This window comes from Haemorhous mexicanus, chromosome 7 (genome assembly GCF_027477595.1).
Source record: "Haemorhous mexicanus isolate bHaeMex1 chromosome 7, bHaeMex1.pri, whole genome shotgun sequence".
NCBI classification, from domain to species: Eukaryota; Metazoa; Chordata; class Aves; order Passeriformes; family Fringillidae; genus Haemorhous; species Haemorhous mexicanus.
Window position 1 is genome coordinate 16,865,511 of NC_082347.1, and position 26,336 is coordinate 16,891,846.

Sequence of the window (26,336 nt, forward strand, 5' to 3'; positions counted from 1 at the left end):
CCTGTAAGTAGACATCAAAACAAAGGAAGCACAATCTTGCTATGAATTCAGCAATAATGCAGTACAAAACCAAAAAAGTCTGCATCACTTTATATTTTCAGCAAGATAAATAACTGTATTATTCTACGAGCAATTTAAAAATAAAATTAGATAAAATCTTGATCTCTTTAAGGAAATCTATCATTTTAGCTTTTGGACCACAAAAGAGGAGACTTTATGACAATGTGTCAGACAATACAGATAATGGGTTCATGGACCTGTTAGGCTGCTGAAATAAAATAAAAAAAAAAAATCACAAAAAGCTGAAAAATCTATACTAAATATTTGCTTTTTCCCCAATCTCCTTGAAGATAAACATTTTAAATTCATGGCAAGATAAAAAATCACTTTGTAAGCTCATTGTTTTCCTAAGGGGTAAAGAGTTTACTGGGAAATTTCATTTTATGGAAAGGCAATTGACATTAATACCACTTTCAAACACAGTTTTTACTCCAGGTCTGCTCTTTCAAGCTTCAAATTTATTTACTGCAGGTAGGACTCTTTTAGAGTTCTTTGGTATTTATTTTCAGAATTTCTTATAAGAGTAAGAAATGTTCAAGTAACATCCAAAAGGACACTAGAGGAACCTGGGGATAAATTGGGAAAAGGAATCCAGATTTTCTCTCTACTTACATGAGAAGTAGGTGTGAATTAATTGCTACCATTTCAATTTGGGAGCATATTGAGCACATGCTTGGTCATAAGCACATGCCATCAACTGTTTATTTCAAAATTTAAACTTGAAGGATACTGCTGAGTGGCTTTGGGATCAGCCACACTGATCCCAAATTCACTGCTGCTGAGCCAGGCCAGGGACACAGCCTGTGCCAGATGGAGCTGGCAGCCCAAGCCAATCACCCAGCTAAGGAGCTCAGAGGGCTCACACTCTGCTGGGATGCTCAAAGGCAAAATAAATCCTTTTGTGCAGCAGTGCTGACATCACCGGGGAGACTACTAAGCTTTGTGGGCATCAAGCAGCACGGATTTGGGATGTGATCCTCTGTAACAGATGCTGTCATTGCTGCACTGACCACAGCAGCTGAGAGCGTGGCCAGGTACCAAAGGCATTCTGAAGGGCTTGTGTTCCACAGAACCATTTGTTGATCTAAACATGTGCCTGAAAAAATGACAACATTCCAGCTTTGGGCCTTGGGGTACTGAAGAGTATTTCAGTGGTAAACACTACAAATGTGCCCATACTTACCCACATCTCCTATTTCAAATGCTGGGATTGTTCTACTGGTTTTAAATTTTTTTTAGGGTTATTTTGGATTGTTTTTGAAGAAATTCTAAACAGAAATAAATTTTTAAAAAAAGATCAGGATATATAACTCTCACAATTCTCCATGGTGTTGTGCTGGAGACACAGGCTTTCTCTCTGCTCAGTTCAGAGAAAGTTCAATTTATTTAGTCAGTTGCTCTCCCAGTTTATTTGAATGCAATGCTATGTGTGCAAATTTTCACACCAGACTACACCTGGAACTTCATAGGTCAGATAAAATTTTTAATTATGATCCACGTAAACGACTGAGTTCAGAGCCTCTTCCAGGGGGATTACAGACTGTCTCCAAGGCTGGGAACAGATGTACTTTTAAGAATGAACAGCATTTCTCAATGATTTGCATCCCTTCCAATCCACGAGTTCAGTGGGACCAGAAGCAAAGCAAAATGTGGCCTACCATGTCGGCTGTTTCAGTACGACTTTCAAATGGACGCTTTGCACAATCAATTGTCAGACCTCAGAGAAAATGTTGCCCCATTCACTGTAAAACAGGAAGGTCCACAGAGGAAAACAGTTGCATTAGAAAACCACACAAACAACATTAAGGCTACCTAGCTGGATGTTGTCAACCCTTTTTGTTTTCCTCTGCAAACAATGACAGTTTCAGTAAGATCTGAAGCGATGCTCTGAACAAATAATACGCTAGTCTGTCATTGGTTAATATTAACATCTCTCTATTCAAACATGCTGAGAACTGAATAGAACAGTTAACATATAACAGTCACACATCCTTTGCTGAGTACATGATCGTATCTCTAACATCAACCAAAGATATCCTCACCATTTCAGATCTTCAGCTATCATTCAGTAAAACATTTCATTCTCTTAAATACATTGCTCGTCTCCTCTTTCTGGGTCTTTCGGGGGTGCTGCATGAACACATTCTCTCCCTAAAGGCATGGCCTATGATATGGTTCTTTCTTCAACTGAAATCTTGCTGTGTGTTCCCATTATGTTGCCAGAGGTGAATTTGCAGAGCTTGGGGGAAGGAAGATCTTGCATCTGAATTGAAAAGATTGAATTTTTAAGCATCAGTTTGGGCAGGATTCTGCACTGTATTGCAGAAAGACCATCTCGAAGAATTTAATGGTGAACAATTCATTAATTGTGATCACTGTTTGAAAATAGTTGAACCAGAGGTTTATATAGCACCGAGTTTTCATATAATATGAAAATTCAGGTATGTTCACAGGGCTTATGGGCAGAGGCAAGCTCCCTTTGCTCATGTCCTGAGATGGGGGAATGCAAGTGGTGCGGACAGAAAGGTCCAATGACTGTAGGGGTGCAAAGCTGAGCCCCACCTAATGCACCCTGCCTTTCAGAGGCTTTATCTGGTGTGGGCTCGGGGCCATGCCCACCACAGCCAGCTTAGCTCAGCTCATGCACCATGAGACTGTGCCCAGGCGCCACAGATGGCAGGAAAATGCCAGGGTGAGCCCAAACCCCACGTGGATCCCCGCTCACTGCTACAACAAAAGCTCTGTCTTTGCAGAAGGGAGTCTGAACACCTCACGCTCCATCCTGGGGCATAAAACAATAGTTTGCCCTCAAATCCATTTCTGTTGAAAACACACAGCAAAGATTGCAGCCATAGAAAATTCTGTAAACAGGACAATTTCATCAACTTTATCTTTAAAAGTACCCCCAAAACCACAAAAGCAACACAAAATAAGACTTGCTGAATGAAGACTGTCAAAAATAATTTTTTTTACTGCCTTAACAAAAAAAAAAAATTGACATACACCTTCAGCATTTCTTTTCCAAATTTACTTGACAGAGGTTAAGATATTGCTTTATTCTGACTCAACATACAACAGCACTGTGGGATTGATTGTGCTATTTTGGGAAGCCTTGAGACTTGTGAACTAGAAAGTCTGGGGCATATTAATATATCTAACAATTATTTTGCTTCAAAGGAATATTTTAATACATTCTGTATATACTCTTAATTTTTTTTTTATCAGTCTCCTGGCACTAACCAGGGAAGGCTATTTAGGGATTATTTATTATAGTGGATTTTTTTCCCCCCGAGAGTAAGGAGATATTTTAAGACTAATAAACCCAGTAAGGTGTGTCACTGAACCCAATTCATTGCAAAATTGGCACATTCTGTTACAATTTATGGGGGGAAGAGGGACTCAAAAGAAAGCTAATGCAAAAAGGACTTACAATGTGATTAGGATACGGCAACCAGGGAATGATACATCCTCTCTAAGGCCTTGATCCCCTGCAGGGAGCGACTTGGTGGAACCATCTGCTCCTAGAAAGCTCCATCAGAGTCAGATCTCTGCATGCCTGTGGGCCTGCCCATACTGAACCATCTGCAGGATTGAAGCTTTAAAGTTCACAAGCCTAAGCCATAATTAATTAAAGTGACTGGAGAACTGAATGCAGGAACAAATTAGGCAGCATGGACACTTATTGGCTGGATTTTGATCATACTGGATCTCCCTGACTCTTCTCTGAACAAGCCATAATAAAAAATAAGTTTAAAAAAAATACACACACACTGAGAAGTGCTCCTTGAGAGCTTACAAATGCCTTTAAAGTGTAAAAGTTTAGAAATGTTGAGGGGTGCTAACGAACAACAGAGTTTATGTTTCCACTAAAAAAAACCCAAACCAGAAACCAAAACCAAACCTGTTGTAATACACACTTATACATTTCTTCTCGCTCTTCCTCACTCTCCACCAAGGCAGCTCTGATAGGCAAAGCTCAGAAGATGGAGCAGCTGTAGACTCACTGAATCTCTGTATACCCCAATCCTGCTCCCACTCTTGGCCAATCCCAAAGCTCCTAAATGATTCCACTGACTTTCTTGGAGTGACTGACAAATTGAATTAAGGTTGAGAGTTAGACATCTGCTCAATTCAGGGACGTTGTCATCATTCCACAGCAGGTACCAGAACTCAGAACTAGGTGTCTGTGTGCCTGTTCTCGTGGTGTGAACCTGGAATCAAAAGCAGAGGGGGAGAGGGCACTGGATCTGTGTTGGGCTTACAGGACATGTTCTCCAGCGTCTGAATCCCTGCCCAGCAGCTCACTGCAGCGCTGCCCTGAAACCAGAAATGCATCTAAGGACAGTACTTGGCCTTTACTGAAAAGGAGATGCATAGCCTAAGCCTTCGGACAGCCGAACAGGACCACGGAAAAGTCCTCTGGAACTGGAACTGTGTAATCCTGCCTAGAAAGCATCTAAAAGCACGCTTCATCCCTCCTGGAACTTTTCCCTTAAAAAAATATTTTGTTAAAAAACACTATGATATGAGGGCGATTGACTATTTGGTTTCTTCTAAGTAGATGCTCTTAAATTAATGCATATAAATAATTTGTATTTAACTTCCTCCCTTCCTTTTTAGCAAAGCGCCGAACGCGCGGACCTCTCGTTTCCCCTCCCACAGCCCCCAGACGGAGTCACTTGGTCAATACTGAGTCTCTCTGCGTGTCACTTTTGAGGACAAAGTGTGCCTCTCGCTCTGCCTTGGCCGTGGGGCTCATGGGCAGGAAGGCCGTGTTCTCGCTCGCGCCGCCCCGCACCTCCGTGCTCGCCAGCTCCGAGTCCTCCGCCCGCCGCGCGTCCGTCAGCATCCGGATCTGCTCCTGCACAGTTTCCAGCAAGATTTTCACCTCGTGCTGTTCTGCTATTAGACAATTACTGACTGGGGAACTCACGTTGACAAGTTCAGCAGAATAGGAGTTTTTGCACCATTTGATGCCTGTTACTTCAGGAACATTTTGCATTTGCATGCAGGCTTCGTCCAAGCCCACAGACGGGATGATGGGAACGGAGTTGGCCCTTGAAGAGGAATAGCTGACCAAGTCCTTCTGATCCACGTTATTAAAATATGGGGTTGTCTCTCTTGAAGGCAGTTGCATATTTATTGAAGGATTCTGAGGAGTTTTTAAACCACTGGATGAATACCTGGAAAGAGTAAAAAAAGAGTTCTCGTTGCACATCAAGTGGTCAGAGCAACCAGCAGCAAGGACACTGTGTGAGATTCAGTGAACTGTGCTGAAGAGATACACACCATTTTCTCCTGAAATAGAGGAGCACTTGGCTGTGGTGGGGCCCTGGGGAAAACAACAGGCTCTGGAGACTGGTTTTGATTCTCAAATCTGCCAGTGGCAAAGCGCTGCTTTTCTCTCAGTCTCATTTCGCCCACCAGTATATGAGAATAATGGAAATTTACTTTTAAAACATCTCAAAAGTATTATATGTATATAATATGTATTATACTTCAGAAGTAATAAAATGAATTATTAATTTCCTTTGAAAATAAATTTGGAATTCTATTCCTACATTTCTGACCAGGGAAACTAATTGATACTTTCTTCAGTGTCAGAACTCTCAATGTCAAATGGTTGCTTTAGGAAAACACTTTAAAAAAAGTGCAGGTAAAAAGAACATTAAACACTCATGGCTGTGTAGTCTTTATTTGCATAGGAATGATTGTCTGTACTCCCCTTCAAACAAACAGAGCATCTAAGCGCAGTGTACCTCTGAATAAATATTTTTTTTCAATAGCACATACTCGTAATGCTGGCCTGATTTTTTTTATTGGATTTCAACTGGAAATAGAGATAATATATAGGACTTGAGCAAATGTCTGTGTTCTCTTGATACTGTAATACTGTTTAAAAAACAAATCCTTTATCGTCCACTAACACATTATAACATGATTTTATTGATTGTGAAGCAACTCAATGAATTTGTATCAACATTTCCATTTTGTTTCAAAGCCAAACTCTGTTTTGTTTAAATACTTAATACAATACTTAAAAAAATAGAAATGGAAATTATAATAAATATAAAATAAACAATGACAAAAAAAAAGATGCTTCCCATCTGAAATTAGTACTTATAGAAATGTGTTGCTCTATGAGTTACTGTATTACCAGTCATGGTTGCTAAGGACCACAGACATCACCTCAGTACCAGAACATAATTTATTTATAATCAGCTTATCACTGTTTAATAAGGTAAGGTAATGGTGAATCTAATATGTTTTATCCATGGATGAAGAGAGCAACATTTAGATCTGGTGTGGAAGCAGGCGCTCTGACTTGAAGGGTATTATTCCAAAAGCTCCTTAAGCCTGCTGGACCTCACTAGGAATATCCTTCCACTCATATGTGCCTCCTGCTTTTGGGCATGAGCAGAAAAAGAGTTAAGGAAGAGAAACTGAATGGCGTGGAACTGCCGTGGTCCTGTACTGGCACAAACAGAAATTAACTGGAAAGGCTTCCTCTGGCCCCATGCTCCTGGCCAGGTGTCAGACAGGAGGGAGCAGGAGACAACTGCAGCCTCATTTCCAGCACAGTGCCACTGACCTGTAATGAACTGGTGTGTGGTGGCACTAGGTTTGTACAAGTGCTGCACACACCCCCCTGCCCACGTGGAGCTGGCACAGCCCCGTACCAGGACTCTCCTGGCATCCCCAGGGGGTGCATCTGGGAGCTCTGTGATAAGGAGGAAGGGCTGGGAACTTTACTGCCAGGTGAGGGAAAGAGATACTGCTTTGGGGAGTGGCACCCAGGGGAGTAATAGAGCAAGCAACTTTCTAGGGTGTGTGCTAGATCTTCCTGTCCGTGCTCTACAGCTGCAGCTGTTTCACATCTGAGACTTGGTTAATTACATTGGCACTGTGCTCAGACACACCTGTAGCCATTCATGGAGGGGCTTTTTACACCAGCTCTCAGGATGAATGAAATACTGATCAGGGGTATTATTCCTGAGGGAGGACAATTAAAAAAAAATAAATGAAAACAAAACAGTGCAGACCTTTGGGTTGTGCCCATTCTTGTTTCCTTTGCTTATATATAATTGTTCAAACGACTATAGCTGGAGAGATCGCATCAGTTGCATTAGTCCCTTTTTTGGTAATTCAGGCCCTAAATATATTCTGGGCTGCACCCTGAAAACAAAGGGAGTGAATGTTTTTAATGAATTTCACATGCAATGTAGGTATTATATGGATGATATATAAGCAAAAACAAGAAAAGACTGAATTAAAATGGGTTTGGTGAGAAAACAGTAACATTTGCCAGTTCCACAATAGAGGTTCTTGGTATTTTGAAAACTAACTGGCAGCAGCAGTGACATGTAACGAAATGCCTGGTGTATTTCCATAATACTTTTTGAAATACAGATAGACACAGCAATTTTATGCCAGAATTACATGTTTCTGCCCCTGCTCACAGGGCTTTCAAAGGAGAACTGAGGTTAAATTGAAGTGCATATGCTGTGTGCAACAGGTGAGGTATTAAACTCGAAGGGATATCAAATCTTAACCATGTGAGACTTGGCTTTTAGTTAATTACAAACTGATCCATGCTTCTGTGTGTGACACCAGACTGCTGCTGTTTTCAATAGACTGAGACTTAGAACTGTAATTGCAGAACCTTAATTACATTCTCCTATAATTAACTTTCCCAGAACCACAGTTCCTCCAAAGAAATATATCTGTGTTTTTATCTGAAAAATTATTTTGTCTGAATAAATGAATTCATGTGCATGTGTTTCAAAGTGCAGCTCTCTCTCCACCCTCTTCCTAAAACCAAGCAACAAAAGCAAACATTTATAAATATTTAACAGTAATTATGTTATAGAGTGTGTAAGAGTCTAAATTAAAGAATGAAAGTGATAGAAGCACAATAATTTTACTGCCCCCTTTAAGAATAGATATCAAACAGAGACAGAAGGGACTGAAACTTTAAATATGAGATGGATTTTATTTAGCATAGTCCCAGCAGCTTTGCTGTAAGCCCTGTGGCCAAAGGTGTACAGTGTCCAAGCCTGACAACAAGGTCCATTAAGATGGATGGGGATCATTCCAGGGGCTCTGCCAGGCTCTGGGGCCCCCTTACACTGAATACACATACCCCCATCTTCTGTAGGCCTGACTACACTTGAGCCAGGCTGCTGGTGGATGAAGTTTAGAATGCTCAGAGAATCAGGGAGACACTTTGATTTGTGCATCCCAACAGGGAAAGATGGAGGTGGAAAAGGAGAAGAAAGGAAGTAGTGCAACTTCTGCAGGGGACAAGGGAGCTTTTCGTTTGGGCTGGAAATCTGATAAGAACACCAACACTGTGAAACCAGCAGATATTTAGAGGATAAACATCCTTAGTGCACAAAATATAGATGAAGTACCTAAGTGGATTGAGGCCAGAAGGGGTCACAGTCTGGTCCCAATATCAAATTTTGCAAATTTAAAATAGAGGCCAGTACAAGCTGATACTTGTAAGGTCACACACAGATATCCTAGAGAAGAGTAAATACAATTACCCACAGCTTTGCTGTGCCTCACTCCTCAGCCTGGGAGGAGGCTATGGCACCTCCCAGAGCCTGCATCATACGAGGCTGCCACTGGAGAGGGAAGGCTGCCTGCCTGCTCCTTTCTGCAAGGCTGGCAATTTCAGTAGGAAATTTTCACCAGGAATTATATGCACATATCACACAAATGAACAATAAAATTTTTACTCCAAGAGGAAATAAACTTCTTTTTTTTTCCTCAGAAGCAAATAGTAACAATGACACAAGTGTGAATCAAACTTGTTTAAAAGAAGTCATCAGACACCCAGCCCCACCAGTTTCACCTCAAAGTCAGAGTAAAAAGTTTCACTGTGATTTACAGGTCAAACTGGGTGGGGTTTTTATTCCATTCCAGATATCACTCCTCTTTTCATATAAAATATGCTCGTAATATTCTGGAAAGTCCTTGGAAATCTGTAAATATTATGCAAAGTATCTCAGCAATTGCAAAAGACTTCAAAGGCAGCAGCAGGTTCTCAGGAGCACTTCTGAAACCCAGACCTTATGTACAGCTCAGCTCAGTGCTCTAATAAACTGAATTAAAAAAAGGAAAAAAAAAACCCAGCATATTTGTGCACTTTTGAAGACAAACCTGTCTGAAGCTATCTACAGAAAACCAACTTTGCAATGTACATTATTTTATTTTCAAAGCCCCTAAGTGGCTCACTTCAGGCATGGCTCTACTCACCCGTGACAAGGTATGGTGTCCTGCTCGGTGATCCTGGACTCCTGGAGCTGTTGGTATGCTGGTCCTGCAATCCCATTGAACCTACCCCGAGGCAAGGGAGGAGTCCTCCGAAAGGCATTTCTATGGAGCATCCCACTTCTCTGTCCTGGGCTGCAGCATGAAGAGAGACTTCTAGGAACAACACCAAGAGTACAGTAAAAATTATCACACCAAAAGCATAACATTCTGCAAAGTAAAGGTTCAGGATTAATAATGCATGGATTACTGTTCTTATAAACTTTGCTGTGGCAGTCTATGATGTCAGTAGAGATTCTCTATGGAAATATAATAGAAAAATCCACCATTACCTGCTGTTTATGCCATTATTTAATACATCACCTCTTTTCTAGGAATGAAAGTAATTGCTCACTATATGAAATGTTTTCTTGCACTTGATGAAGGATGCTTCTCCTTTCCATGCTGCATATCATAATCCTGCTATAGAGAGTTGAGTCCTCAGACAGCATAAACAAACAATACAGCTCTCTCATACCCACAGCTGAATTCAAAATTAGATCCTAAACTGAAAGCCCAGTATATTATCTATCAGCCTGTGAGGTGCTGCTTCCTGATACAAAGCCATTAAATTGAGAAAAAGTGTAAGTGAAGAATATAAGCAAAGCTTATGAACTGCAGATTGAAGAAGCTGTCTAAGACAAGTTTTCTCCACCTTGAACAGTATTTCGGTATTATTTTATTCCTGTTTTATATACAGATTGCTTTGTTGTTTATATACATTGATACCATGCTGTTTCTTTATATGATATAATAGAAACTTGAACTTGATAAAAACAAGTCATAGTTTTCTACTTATTTTAGAAAATTGGTTTTGTAAATGTCTGGTGTTTTGGAAGGAGAATGGATTTCTTCTTTTTTTCATTTCACACAGGAATGAAAAAGTATCTAGAATCCACAGTTTTGGTATATAAACCATACATTTGCTAATGCAAAAATATGGGAACACAGAACTAAGGCAAGGCATAACTCATTTTTACTGCTAACAGGTCTCAGTACTGCATGGCGTGACTGAATATTCATTTTTCAGCTACTCTATTTCTCTTGGCGTGTTCTGGGTCTCAGCAATGCATGTGTTACCTCATATTCTCTTACATCTTTAATGATAACTTAACATAGGTTTTGTAGATGCCTTTTAAGAGTCATTGTTTTTGGCTGTGTGAATAATTCTAACTTGTGACAGAATTCAGCAATGCAAAAGACTTTTGATAAGTTTCCTTCTTTTTTCCTATTATAATGTGACTTAAAAGTAATCTGCATTTTTTTACCTAGTGGGAACTTTATAATTAAAGTTAGGGCCACATCTACTCCCAAAGCAATTCTTGCTTGGAACAAGCACCTTGGAGAAATTCTCTTTGAGTGTACATTTCCATTAAAATCAACATTTTCTGCCCAAAATTAAAAGAAGAAAAATTCAACACTGTCTATCCTGCTGCTCAGGCTAGCAGTGTTCCATTGCAGTCTAACCTCTGTTTTCTTCCACACCTCTACTTTTCTAGTGCTTTTTCTTGAAAAGACCAACAACCCACAGTAATAACATTCCCTCCAGGATTTTTCATGCTTGTTTAAAAAGTTTTCTCCTTTGCTATTAAGGAGGCTGTGAAAAAACCTTTATAAACCTGAAATACTGGCCTCTCAGTTCTGAAGGCTGTGTTTGAGTTGCAAGTTACAGTTCCTACTCTGTAAAATAACACTACCACATCACAAAATAATTGACAATTTATGCTCAGGAGGGCCTGAGATTAATACAGCAGGGGATCTCAAAAGATGCAGGTGAATTAACAATTTGTGCTGGATAATGAATTTTTGGGTCTTTATTGACTTAAGCGTAGTCATCAATGGAATCTAAAAATAAAAAACAAACTTCAGATTGATTACAAAACTTTAAAGTTAGAAACTTTTATTGTTTAATTTGTGATTGGTTTGATGCCTTTGAGCATCTTCCTTGTTGGATAAGAATACACGATCTCCATATGCAAATTCACAAAAGCTCTATTTGTAAAAGAGATAATTTCAACACATACAGCTATACCTAAGGAAATGGGTATAAACTGCAGAAATGTTGAGACCAAAGGGATCTGCCACAGTCCTGCAACCCACCAGAGAACTTCCAGCCCTGACATAGTCTAACTTGTTGCTAATGTGAGGTTCTTACGCTTTCAACATTTCTGTCAGAAAGAAACAAAACAAAACAAAACTGAGGGAAGAATGAACAAAGATCATTTGAGTTATGGACAAGACAAATTCACTAAAGACCAGGAAATACTTACAAACAGTGCAGCTGCAAGCTGCAGGATAACAGTTGTTTCTCCAGGCACCAAAAAACCCCATAAGAATTTCTGTTAAAAGTTCTATGGAAAAGGATCTTCATCACAAAGCTTTTCCTTTTACAAAAACTGATATCAATATCAGCAATGAAAGAAAAAAGTGTCCCTCTCGGACTTCTCTATTGCTCATGTGAAAAATTCCTCCCTCTCAGGCAAACAATGGTTTTTGGATTTCTTCAGGGAATTTATTTTCCTTTAGCCAACACTGTGATTTCTTCCTCCCTGCACTCCAGTCTAACTGGGTAAAAGAAACCAGCCCACCCACATAAGTGAGCCATTCAATAAAATAGACCAATACATAAAGCTGTAGCAGATATGCCCTTAAAATCTATCAATTAATTACTCCAGAATAAAAAAACCAGAATATGCATGAAGTGGTTCACAAGTGGTGCATAAGCTAGGCAGAAATGCAGTTCTGATGAATTAAAGTTTAAAAAAAGCAGTTCAACCATCCTAAGGTAATGAAGCACTTGGGATTCGTTCTTGCCAGTTGTTTTGTGTGAGAATTTTCTTTGGGTTGAGTAACTGAGTGGAAACAAAGTCTGATCCTGCAGGTGGAGTATTCTCTTTTTGGGGCACATACACAACTCCCAAGTGCAGTTACCCATGTTCATGAAGAGAAAACCAGCAGTGTTTTTACAGTAACTCTGGAATCTTTCTTAACTACTTCTGAATTAATTACAAACCACCCAGTAAATACATACTCCAGTGACTGAGCCAGGTGCCAGGCAGAGGCCTCTGATATTCCCTCAGAGCCACCATTTTAGGCTGTTAGACAATCTACTGCTAACATTTGTATGGATCAACTACTGAGACTTTCAACCAATTTCAGTATTAATAAATACAGGCTACAGCTACAAATCTCCTCTTGGTTTCTGAAATGTGAGCATTATTGATTCCTTCATAACATTCTTGTATTTGGGAATAGTCTGTTTTGGGGCTACTCAGGGACTTTGGAACTCTAGGACAATCCTTCAATGCTACCTGTGTCATCTGGTCACCATCCTGGTGACAGAACAACAGGAAAAGGGAACAGAGCATTCGAGGCACGTCAGTTGCACCGAGTTTACATCTGCCATAACCTCATCCTGCAGTGCACTGGTCAACCTCCATCCTAAATTGATGATCATATCCAGACTACTATTACAGAAAGTTGTTCCATATTGCAAACTTTGAGACTTCTTTTCAGTTTAAAATTAATTCTGATGAATATTCAGCAGGTATATGTGTCACCACACTCCTTCCTTTTAAATAGGTCTTTTACTTCTCGTTGTGCTTGCTCTGATGTATTCAGAAGCAGCAGTCATACACCCTTTCCAGTCTCCTGAACTGAAGACAGACATGAGACAGACTTGTAACACTTTCCATGAAACATGAATCATTGCTCATCTTGGCTTGGGAATGCAGTGTGATTCCATGGCAATTGCAAGGCCATTTTAACCAGGTGAGATAACAGTGGTGCATTCTCACACTATGCTGTGTTCCAGCTTTGTTCAGTGACCTTGGCACAAAAAAAGTCTGTCCCCAGTGCTGACTAATTCTTTGAGCGCTGCACTGGTGAATGTCCCACCTTCTCAACACAAGTCCTTGATATCTGCCTTTTAAGCACCTCTGCACATGCACATTAGAGTTTTTCTGCCTCTCCCTTCTTTCTCCCCTCAAAGGCATTAGACACACGACAACAGTGACTGGACTTGTGTAGAGATCTAACTCACACCCACCAAATACAAATGCAACCATCAGTGCATATGTTGCAGTGCCTGCTGTTGGTAAGATAGGAAATCATTTTTGCCTGTTTTATATCTACCGCAAGAATCTTCTTCCCCCACATTTATCCTAAAATCTTGACTATTCAGGTTCAGCATAATTGTTTCCTAATTTGATAAATTCTTCATCTTCCTAAATATTTGACACTTGCTAATCCATCATCTCATGTCACAGTTCCCATTTTTACAGATTTTGCTTCCAGACATGAAATTTTGTTCCTCTTCCAAATTTTTTTTTTTTGGATCAAGATTAACCAAACCATCTTGAGAGCTTTGATTTCCACATATTACTTCCACTTTGACTGTAGGAATGTCTATTTTCATACATTTGGTTCTGTTCATATTCTACCTTTTTCCTCAAATAGTCATCCCAAGTTTGCATTAAAAAATGAAATCAATAAATTCAGGATTTCCCTAACTGCTTCAATTATTATCTCTGTTCCACCATCTGTTTTGCTTTTTCTTTGGGAGAACAGCAGATTCCTTACACCTTCTTCCTTTCAGGCTTCCTCAGCCTTTACATTCCTAGTTGCTTTAGTTTACCTATACTTGCTCTTTGAAATTCAATAACCTTATTTACAGAATAACTTTAATTTACTCTTTGCTCTACTGTAAACTGAATCACTTATATTAGTAGCATAAAGAGTAAAATGCTTACCAAATGAAAAAAAATGTTTTCCATGTTTTTTTGTGGTGTGAAAAGTTCATTAAAAATGAAAACACAAATTATTATTAATTTTAGGGTAAGTTTATCCTATTTTGGCATTTTTGTAAGACAATATAACTGCTCCAGGCTGAAAGCCTCTGCATTTGGCTTTCATCATGGCATTCTCTGAAATGAATCCCTCTAAAATCAAGGATGACTGCATCCATGAATGAAAGTCAGGATGACTAATTACCAAGGAAACTGCTATTCAAAGGGATCACAACTCAACCCATAATTAACAAAACTCTAATTTATTTCTATCTAACAGAAAATAAGGCTGTATGGGTTTCCTTCTTACCAAGATCAACAGATCATCCAAGACAAATTTTTGAGCACATTGTACACATTGCAGGAAGTTTACTGATTAAACACATTTGTTAATTTTGAATTCTGACAGTTCTAAGAGTTATTTTACATATGCAAGCAGAAGACGGAACATTCTTCTATGGTAACAGCAGTGCACAACACAGGCAAAATATTTTAGGAGATTAGTAGTAACACTAAATATTTTTTGAGATTAAATTTCAGTTTTCAACCTAATCTCTTCATTAATTCTTTTTGTGTAGTTGAGGTTTGTTGAGACAGAAAATTGCTATTATCCATAATCTGAGCGAAATAATTAGCTGGTCTCTGTCAGTCACATTTCAACAACTCCAAATGATTCCCTACATTGACAGTCTTACTTCCAGGCAAAAATTTATTAGTTTAAGGACCTGGAAACAGCCAGCTCCTGATTTTAAGAAATGATCACCCATCATTAGTGTCCTTGAAAACACCAGCAGAGAAAACAGGTCTGGATGTAGAGCAAAGTAGTTCTGTAGCAAGCAGAAATAAAACAACAAAAAAAGAGAGAGAACCTGCAGAGCTGATATAATTTTTCCAGGCTCAGTCAGGTTTGGAATGAAATGAAGAGATATTTAGTATAAAATCCTCATTTGACCACATTTGACCATTTGTCCACAGTGAACACTACTTAGAAAATAAATTAGGAAGCTCTTACATGGTACATAAATTAAAGTCTTAATTAAGTTGACTTTTTATAAAACAAGGGCCTTGTATAACAAACTTTAAGCTTTAAAACTGCAAAAGAATTCTTTATAAATTAACTAGTCATCCCACTTCTTAGATTCGTTCTGAAGCAAAGACATTTGTGGGATATTGCAATCACACTATTAAAAGGTAAGGGAATGAACTTTTTTCTGAACTTCACGTTGTGACTAAATGATGATAAATTCTTCCCAGAATTTCTGTAGAAAGCATTCTAGGAAACAGTCCCATAGTTCATCTATGTTTAATAAAATTATTAAGCACGTTTTGAAAATTTCTGCGTAATAAAATAAAAGACCTAAGAAATGGATGTGACATGACAACTGGCATTATTTTTTTCATGCCAAATTAAAGGCTTAAGTAAGGTAAAGCCAGATAGAACTTAAATATCCCTTTCTGGTTTACATGTGGTATTTTGTAGGTTAAGCAGATCACTTATTCAAATGAGAAAAAAAACACATAGCTGGCTGGGAGACTGAACTGAAAATGCACCAAATACTACAGAAGCCAGATCATAACCTTATGCAATCCCAGAAGTTTTTTAAAGTAATTAAAAAAGAAAATCCTTTTAATAAACATGTCTTCTACTCCAGATTATCTAGCTGAAAAAATTCCAAACTCATTTTTCTCAGCCTTTTTTCTCTCTGTGTTTGCACTGGACCAAATGCTACCACTGTCATTCCACCAACATTATTGCTTGTACCAGACTCCAGCTTGGTTTCTAGTCCTGTATTGAAGCACCTGCAATCTTTCTCATCCAAAAAAAGGGTTAGAAGCAGAATTGTAATCTGAATCTCATCCAGTGATGGGTGACATTCCTCTTTTATTTTTCTGTTGGAAACCACTATCTGAAATCTTTTAAGCCTCGTTTTCAAAGGCCACCATGTTTTCATAAAGAAGTCATTATTCATTCATGTATCTTTTGTTTAAAGGAACGCTAAAAAAGGCTGGAAGTTTGCAACCAAGTCTTTCTGCAGCAATGAGTCATTAACTTCATGAACATTGATAAGGAAAGTCTTGTTTTTAATGGTTCCTCCTCCTACAGCTGTTCCACTGGCTGGGCTGGGCCTGCAGCTTGGATAGTGTCTGTAAATGCTTCCTGCAGGACTGGCATGACCCACAGAGGAAGGCAGTGAGCATCCCCATTACCTTTTATGTCTGCAGCTAAGAAAATGCTTGGACATCTGGTTAATAAGCTGGCTGAGGCTCTGCTGGCACCAGGGCACTCAGCAGCTCACCCAGAGCCAGCACACCATAACCTTGCACATGGATCAGCAGCTCTACAGCCTCCCAGGCAGCTCTCACAGACAGATGTTTGCTCACCTGTGGTGCTTGATGGGCTGGGTTCCTCTGTCAGGAGACAAGGCCTCTGGGAAAGACTGGGTGCCTGAAAAACTAGACTCCATAACTTTGTGCAGAATGGGCCCCGGGTGCCTATCTGGCTTTGAATACTGCAGCAGAGAGAATAAAATTAATTAATACTCACAAGACAAAGTACATTGTTGATGTTATTCACCCTGAATTCATATCAGAGCATAAGAAGTGCTCTAGTGCATTTTTAAATCAAAATTAAGCATTGCAAGTAGCACATTCATTCAGTATTATTTACACAGCAGAACAGGCTAGTAACCATTACCCCCATTACATTCTGCACATCAAAACACTGATATCAGCCTTAGCAGCAAAATTACAGACTGATCTGCCCACAATGATTGGAACAATGATCCCTTTGACTAGAAGTCTGTTTTTGTGGCTGTCCATGCAGAGACAGATCACAAAACACATCTCAGAGGACAGCCAGCAACTTCTTGGGTCCTTTGGTGATTTCAAACACTGCATTCATCATCAGCGTGTACAACTATGAAAACCAAACTGAAACAGCACTTGTGTCATCAGATAAGTAAGAAAAATATTTGAATCCTATCCACAGAGCCAGATATCTGTCTGAACCAGTCTGAAACTTTTGACCTGGGAGTATCTGTGCTAGTAAGAACAGCGTAAACATAATTCTTCTTGTGGCAGGTGTGGGCGTAGGGCAGTCTCTGGGCACAGGGTGAGACACAAAGGTCTGCAAAGCAGACACTAGACATGAAGAACAGATTTGTTCTTCTTGCTTTGTGATTCAACTGCAATTTCAAAAAAAAAAAAAAAGAAGTCTCTCAACCGGTATGGAGCCATAAAGCTGAAATACAGAAAAAGCTGCACTTGGGCTTGCAAGAAGATTCCATGTTGTTGGTGATCACTAGGCAATATCTCAGAGATATGAGAGGTTAAGTCACATTTCCACTCAGGTGTGAAAAATAAAGCCCTTTCCAGACTTTTTACTTTGCATTACAAGGTCCTGCAGTAAAACTAATAGGCCTGTTTTCCTTTTGCTTTTTATTTTTAGTACTAGACACCTAGCTAACCATGCTATCTTTAAAATAAATTTGTATCGTGACAGCGATTACACAACAATATGTTTTAGAAAGAAAATACAAATTAAAATATTAGAAAAAAATCACAGTGGTGAAAAATGTTTGTTATCATACAATAGCCTAAAAATTAATGGAGTGGATAGTAAGCATTCTTTCAAAAGTCAGTTCTTCATTATTATTAGTTTTGTCTAACAAAAGACCAGTTACTCATTATAACAACAGACTGTTAATTTCTGACTCTCACTTATTCTTATCTACATTTTGTAGACTTCAGCAAGATCAAAAAGGAAAGTCATACAGGAATATTCTCTTTCAAAAATAGGTTACATGTACTTTTAGTCCAGCCAGTCACATTTCTTATCACCAATTTCTATAGGTAAAATAACAGCTCTTCACATTTTTCTCCACCGCTCTTCTCCTTCTTTCTGTTATGTTAAACACAAAATCATTGTTTTTCTGCTTCTGAAGGCAAAGCTGTGAGTGGCAATATGCAAAATGGTGCTGCATGCATGAAGTAAACACAACTGAAATAATAAGAAGAAACATATTCCACTCCCATTACTTTCAGTCACCATGATCTTAGATGTCACTTGTAAATGTTGTAGATAAAATATTCAGACAGAAATATGATTTTTAAGGTACTTGCATCGGTGAAGGTTTTAAACTTTAATAGTTCTCCTGCCAGCTGAAGAAATGAAACCAGCTTTGATTTCTGACCTGAATAAATCAATTTGAGCGATGTGAAGAATGGCTTGCTAGTGCCAAGAAGCTATTTCTGTCCTTTTTCTGAGTTTGTTCATGGTACAAACCTGAAGGCCTGAATGGCCGATAAGACCAAGAGTAAGAAGTAAATCATGAAGAGCAGAGAGAAGCTGTGCCTTTTGCTACATCCTTGTTTCAGGTGGATGTGGGCTGGAGCAGTGGTACACAGAGACTTTCCTCATCACAGCTGAGGAACACCAGGACACCAGAAGCTGCTCTGATGCTGATCAGCAAACTTTAATGAAGGTCCAGCACCCAGCACCACTCAAGCACAGCCTACAAAGGGTATTTTTCCCCCAACTGAACATTTTTCCCCTTTTCAGATGCACCACTTAATACACAGTCATGACATTTATTACAATGAAAATGTGAATTAGAGTTTAAATTCAGGGTGTGAATATACAGGGAATTCTAACAATGTAATTGAACAGATCTGGATGCACCATGTTATTACTACATTTTAATATATTTAAACACAGTTGGGTTTATTCTCCCTTAGCTTAACTCCAAGTGCTGCACCCATTCTCTAAGATCACCTCTGGAGAAAAACAACTTCATACTTTTGTGAAGAGCTTACTGCAGCATCAGCTGGTGCCCCAGGAAGACAGCATGGGATCATTCCCCAGCCACATCCCAGCAGGGCTCATCCTGCTGCTCTCACAGCTCAGTTCTCACCTGGGCTGAGCTCCATGGAAGCCTCTGACTACCGGGAGCTGCTGAATATTCAGCCATTAGGGAGAATAAGCTGTGAAACCCTTTCAAAGGCCTGTTCCAGTAGGTTGAAAGCATCACTGAAAGCTTATCTGTATCTAGGGTTTTTAATGTTTTTATTTTTTGCCTTCTTGGTTAATTATCTGTTCTTGTTTGAGCAATTAGTGAAAAACACCGAGGCATATGGCTAAATAAATTAAAGAATAATGATTGCTTTAAAAAAGAAAATTTAGCAATTTTTCCATTTTTCATTGTTTCATGGAGAAAATAATCTACTACATGCAATTACTCAACTCTCTGACAGTAAAAATTCCACCCCCTGCTAGTTAATGCTAAGTGAATCTGTGAAGGCAGCCTGAGCCAGCAGACAAGAAACCAGCCTTTGTCACTGACCTGCAGCATTACTGTGAGCACATAACTGCTCTCTCTAGGCCTTGAATTCCCAGTTCTGAAACGCAGGGCTCAGGGATAACAAATGCCACTGGAATGCTCCAGAGCAGCTTGACACTGTTGTCCTGGTGCTATGCAAACCAAACCCCCATCCCTCCCTGGGCTTTACTCAGCTCCTCCCCTCAGTGATTCCCCCAAAACAGTAAAAGGTCCAGAAATTCAGGTGGCACTGAAGAGAGGTGATGTGGGGATCTCATTTCAGAAAGAACTGAGAAGCAGAGGGGTCAGCTTGAAATGACATTTAGAGAGGTTGCCTCAAGGAAGGAGAGAGCCAGGGATTTTTCTGAAGGGGCTGAGCTTGCACAAAAGCTCATCAGGTGGTACATTTAACATCCTTACTGTTCCCCTATGTTTTGTTGCCAACACTGCCTCCAGACAGAGGACAGTAAATTCAGGTTTGTCTATTCTGGCAGTTCTTCCTAAGTAGCCATGTAATACAGAAATGGGAAATTTGCTCTTGATCTCAGCTGATAAATCAAATGGCAATTCATGTAAACCCACAGAGTAACCCTTTAAAAGATTTAAAGTATCTCTTGCTTGACATATATTAATTGCATTTCTATCACAGTGAATGAAAAGATTTTATTACCTACTACTATGAACAACAAGATGCAAAAGGAACATTTTTTGTCCCTCGTTATAAGACTTTCAGAAACCTGGAGCTAGTGGTTGGAAGCTACTAGAAACAAGTGTAGTGAAAATTGAAACCACACAGTACAGCATGAAAAGCATATTAACCACCTCAGAGGGACAGTGATGGGAAATTAATAGATCCCCTTGGTACCATGGGAGAAGGTATTAAAAACCACAAGGATGAAAAAGGCCACTTTAAAAAGCCATGACAATTCTCAGAATCACTGAAGGAACTCAAGGTTTCAGCTGATCTTTTTTAATTTTTTCCCCCATGATATATTTACCAAGTTGTGAGAATTTAAAAGGAAACCCTTGACTATATGTGGCTCCTGTAGGACTCAGGAGCCACCCCAGCTCCTCCTGCCACCTGCATGCTGTGTGAGGGTGCACCAAGCACTTGTCTTTCTAGATGGGGAGAATGACAATTTCCTTCCTTTTGATTATGTGGAGACCTAACTGTTTGCTGCAGCCCTTTAAATATCTCCTGAAAGAAGGATGATCTCTTTGGGAAGGGGTACATGATACTTGGGAAGCCCTAGGTTTTATGTATTAAGTGAGATTAATCTCAATCTCCTGTGTACCTCAAAGATCCTGGATTAAAAACTGGCACATCTTCTTGGCTGAAGAATTATAGCAAGATTACCAGTGCATTAGTCTTTAAATCCAAGAGGCTAGAAACCCTAGGAAGAACCACCTAGCAAGAATTTATGTGTGTTACTGCCAGAATGTTTTGGAAAAGCAGTGGACTTGGAGGAGATTCAGGAAATCCAAGAGCTGTGTTCAAACAGATATTTATGAATCCTTCTTACAGTACACAGTATTTTTCATCTAATTTGTACCTCTAAGAAAATACTGAAATTGCTACTGAGGATAAGACAGGTGAGCACAATTACCAGGGATGAGCAGCAGGACTTCAGAGAGAACACAGCTGTCCTTACAAAATCCACCCCTTTATTTCACTTTTCAGAATCACAACTGAGCAGAGGCAGGGAGTGGAGGAGATGTAATACACTTGAGTACGGGAGGAAAAATTACTTCACTGGGATTGGTCAAGCTCTTTATAGCCACAAACCACTTGAAACCTTGTCTGCTAAACCCTGGGCCTTGGGAAATAAGTTAAACCTCCTTCTAAAGCAACACATTTGGAAAGATAGATGGGCCCTTTACTAAATATAGCAACCTCTCAGTCAAAAGGTGATGGTTCTTTCAGAATAGTCATCAAGAATAAGGAACCTTGTGCAACTTTTCTCAGGTCTCCACAAAAGCATTCTCCTCTGCAGAAGAAAGAGCTGTGTGAAAAGCCTGAAAGCATCACCAGGTCCATTCAAAAGAGATAAGAGAAAAATCTGGGATAATCTTCTAGGGAAAGACAGAAAGGTGGCAAAAATGGGAAAACTCTCTTGCTTGTAGGGGGAGCACGTGGAGTGAGAAAAGAAACAACTTCCAGCATTACCTAAACCAAAATGCCAGGCTGGAGGAGTAGTCTCCAGAAAGTAACTGCCCTCATTTATTTAAGCTTATTTACTAGCTCCTGGAAATGAAGAGAACTAGGATTTCTCCCCAGGCCCATGCTGTGGCAGCTGCAGATGGGAATCCCATCCAGGCTGCCTGATGCCCTTTCCACCCAGCAGATATGCCCGAGGCAGATCTCTGGTCTCTGAGGGGGAGTCACTCAGCCATTCCTACAAAACACCTTTCCAAAGTCCCTTTTCTGCTGCCTCACCAAACCCCTGCCCTTTTCCCCCTTCCAATCTGGCAAGTTTTGTAAATATTTCATGAGCTGCCTGCATGCATTCCTGCACTAAAATCTTCCTAACCATAGAAACTGCTATTACACTGTTACACTACATCCTGCACAAGGTCGTTCTGTTTTTCTTCTTTCCTATCTTCCCAAAGGGAGAATGCATTAATGGCAAGGAGAAAACAGTTGCCTGCAAACAGCCACAAGGACAAGAAAATGGTGTGTTAATTACCAGCACTCATAATGTCAGGCTGAACAGAAATAAAAACTGAAAATCAAATTTGGATTTAAGTAGTAAATATAACGATGGTGTTCAATCTCTGTGTCCAGAATGTATGAACTGCTATTTCAGCCATTATGGCTATGGTTGTGGCAAAACAAAATGACAAAATATTGCAGTGATTTACAGTGAGAAAATGCCAAAGAGCATATTCTTAGTGTTAACCAAGGCTTATTTAATAGGATAGAACAAAAGGATCATCATTACAACAACAACACTCCCAACAACTCTGTTTTTCAGGGACTAGAAATAATATAGGGCTGAATGAACTGAAAGTGAGAGAAAAAATTGCACAAGGTTCCCCAGATTGTGATTATGTCAATTTAGGGGAGCTATCTTCCTTCTTGAAAGAGTATATTTTTCCTGAATTACAAAGCATATCATGAGCACAGGAGCACCACAGTGATGAATACAGAACTTTTAGTGAATACAAGCAATGCTCTCACAGCCTCTGTGTCTTAGCAGGGAGGCTCTGCATACTCTTAAATTGGTTTAAAGGGCTTACATTTATCTCTAAATGAATTGGATGTGAACTAGGAGTTTAGAAGTCTTTGGTTAAGTGGGCAAGAGTGCTCACTTTTGCTAAACTCCCACTATTTTGATGGAATCTGGCAAATAAGGCAGTCATTCCTTTAAGCAACCATAAGATCCTTTGAAAAAAAAAAAAGTTAATTATTTAAAAAGGTTTTATATATCTTTTATATTTTCCTATTATATTGCCTACCAGGATCCTTCTTCCAAAGGCTTTGTTCAAAGTAAGACAGCGCTGATTGTGCGTGAGCAGTGGAAAGAGAATGACACATACTGGAAAATATCTTCCTAAGAAAATACCAGGGCTAAATAAATTGCTTGTCTTCAAGTTCCTTATTTCAAACACGCTTTACATATTTCATGATTGTGAGATTGTAATGACTTACATATAATTACATTCAGAAAATGATTAAATATATTTCAAATTTAGTTTGAACAGACTAATTTCTTTCTGTAAACTAAAGTACCTTTAAATAAAGACCCAGAAAAATGAGACCATCTGTACGGTCTTCCCTTGGGCATTTGTTTACATGTGTAAATTTAGTTCTAGATTTGGAATTTACTCTGACTTAACTGTGACAAATCTCTGTGTTTTTTCCTGCAGGTTCATACATTATTGGAAGGCATGACATCACTCAAGTTCAAGGACCCTCACTACACATACAGACATGTGTGACCTCAGGTGTTGCTGGAAACTATAACAGTAATTTCCCCTGCTGAATGCAGAGCTGGGGGGCTCAGCAAAGTCTGCCACATGAACAAAATGTACCAGGATCCATTGAAATAACTTTAGAAAAAAATCCCTGCTCTCCATTAAGAGGCCTGATAGAAAGCATTTTATGAAAGGGATGAGAATTGTGGTTCCCATTGCTCAGATGTTAATAGCAGCATGACGATGTGCTGCCATCAGCAGCAGGAACTCAGCCAGGCTATTAAGTGCTGTAGCTGGCAGGATTACTTACATTTTGCAGCTGGACTTGGCTTTGTGCCATACACTCTGACTTTGCCATCATGCTGGAAGCATTTAGGCTGTAGGTTTTCCTATTCTGCGTTTCTTTCAGCTGTTCGTGGATCTGCTTGGTTTGTTTCCTGCAGAGAGAAATAAAATCCATGCAAGAAAGAGCTCGCTTGATCTTCTGCTAGAGCCATGATACTTTTATAGCCATAACTCCCTTTGTTCAAAACTTCCCCGTGCTGGATGAGCCAGCTGAGCTAATTCACTGATGTCTCATATTCCAATGCAGCCATTGTTTCCTGGCAAGGCTTAACAAAGGGGAAAAAAGCCCCTCTCTTGTGTTTTAAAATACCTTCTATTCTCAGATCACTATAATAGTATGCTCGCTGTGCTAGTGCAGAGTTTTGTAAGATCATCTATTGCACATTTAACAATAGCTTGCAAGCCAGTCTGAAAAATAAAAAAGCATTTTGCTCTGATTTGGAAAAAAGGTTTTGGCAAATAAAACAGGCATTAGCCTCTGCTGGCTATAAAAATTGATGAAGAATCAAAGATTTCTGCTATGGGCTGATTAGATCTGACCTATAACACATCTTGTATCGAGCAGCTTCTGCTTATATGCTTAAACCTGGAAAAACATCAGTATGGGCACTGAGAGTATGTTTTTGACTTATTATACTATAATCCACCCTGTCAGAGCTAGGAATACCACTGGATGAATCCCTTGCATTATTCAGGAGATAACTATACTGTTAACAAAGATTTTCTGTTTCTGCCACACTGTACTGAGTGGAAGTGACAAAGAGTTTTTAAGTTCTGTACATGAAAGAGGATATGAGACAGCAAACTTTAAATATTACTTTTATCTTCTGCAAAAAGTTATTTCAGCTGGGCAAAAACTGTTAGCAAAATACATTTAAGCTCTGTTATCAGTTTCTTTTTTGGGTTTTTTTTTTTTTGGTGATAAGCAACATTGTCTAGGACTATCAGCTTTAAATAATGATGACCAAAAACTTCACAATACCACTTTAATTGTTTCCTTCCCTGCTTTCTTTCTCTCTCCACCACAAGATGCATCTCCAGCAGTGAACCTACAATGGCCTTGGAAACAACCCAGTAATGTCAAGGACTCAACCAGTAGCAGCATTTCATTATACCACCAGCAGGTTTTGGACAGCAATTGGTGCTGAGCCAAATTTCCAAAGGAAGTGTTTTCTGGCAAGTATTTATAAGAGATAAAGAAAATATGGCCTTTCTAGGCTGAAATTGGAATTTTAGCAAAGCAGCTTCAGCTGCATTTTGAAAAATTTCTGGGGATTTGATTTTGGAAACCCTCATGACATCATTAAGCTTGATAGGATCTTGTGTCAGATAGTGAATTTGACACTGAATGAAGTATAAAATTAATTTTAATTTCTTATTCACAGTGGAATCTCTGTCTACTGCAGGAAGGTATCAGCAAGCAGAGGAAAATGACTTACTTATCTGTTCAATGGAGGGGCCTGTGAGAGAGGACAAGTTCCCTCAAAATTAAAGTAAGTGGTGAGAAGTATCACAGTTCAGATATTCAGTTTTAATTATATATATTTCTTGAGTCCCTTAGTTTTGGCTCAGTATGACACAATGTAAGCATTTGTTTAAATTCAACCAATTGTAAGTACCTGCTTGGAAGTATTTGTTACAGCTTATTTCCTGAGTACAGGTCATAAGCCATAACAAATCCAGGACTCTAAGCACCTCTTAGGCTTTCTACCTGCATCCTATTTTGAAACAAATAGAAAAGAATGAATTTATATTGTAAGCATGTTACAAATATGAGTGGCATGTTTTGAGTATTGCTAGGAGCTCATAATTAGTAAAATCTATGAATAGAGGTAGGTGAGAAAATTATTTCTCAAAATAATTTCACAAAAATGTTCAAGATTTTCTTTAGCCAAAACTGGTAGAATTAGTATTGGAATAATCTGAATAGATATATAATCTGAAGGAATTTAGTGTCAAATCAAATTAGTCAGTTGAGTCTGAAACATTTCTTTTTAAAATGTTTTTAATATCCGCCAATTTTTGAATCCAATGAAACTGAACAATTCCATTTGTAAAATGTCCAAATGAAATCTTCAGCTTCTCATAAAATTCCAGGGGAGATTCTTAAAAGCAACTTTAGCATTTTTAAGAACAACTATTTTCTGACCAGCTAGATTACATACACTGAGGAAATCTACTCCTATGTCCTACTGGAAAACCACCTCTTGCTTGGTCTCCAGAATGGTTATGGAATCTTCAGGAATTTTTTGCATGACTTTATGTAAGGTATGAACAATGACAGTGAAACATGATCACAGCATCAGATTTTGGGAAGCTCTCATACACATGCAAAATGATAATTTAATCAGGAAAACAACAAAACAATTTTTGGATTTATTAATAAAAATAAATAGAGTTGTTTCTGTATTTATAAACACGTGTAAGTAAACTACAGAAATTCAGCCTCATTACTGCAGTCTTTAACATTACAACTGAAATTCCTGAAGGTAATTTGCTGAGAAAAACAATCCAATCATTAATTTCCTTTTATGTTCATGCAACCTAACATTAATATCAGGTTTATGCATATTCATTTGGCCAAACTATA

At 39.0% G+C, this 26,336-nt stretch overlaps 1 protein-coding gene across 1 annotated transcript in view; it reads right to left on the bottom strand.

Annotated features, from left to right (window-relative positions):
* Window positions 1-1,974: 1,974 nt before the first annotated feature.
* Window positions 1,975-26,336, bottom strand: part of NRG3 (neuregulin 3) — a 337,591-nt gene continuing 313,229 nt past the window's right edge. Inside the window, exons 6-9 of the mRNA XM_059851236.1 lie at window positions 23,712-23,838; window positions 16,548-16,675; window positions 9,325-9,495; window positions 1,975-5,243 (exon numbers count right to left, since the gene is read on the bottom strand). Of these exons, the coding sequence (XP_059707219.1) occupies window positions 4,736-5,243; window positions 9,325-9,495; window positions 16,548-16,675; window positions 23,712-23,838 (934 nt within the window). The 3' untranslated portion in view covers window positions 1,975-4,735. The remainder of the gene's footprint in view (window positions 5,244-9,324; window positions 9,496-16,547; window positions 16,676-23,711; window positions 23,839-26,336) is intronic.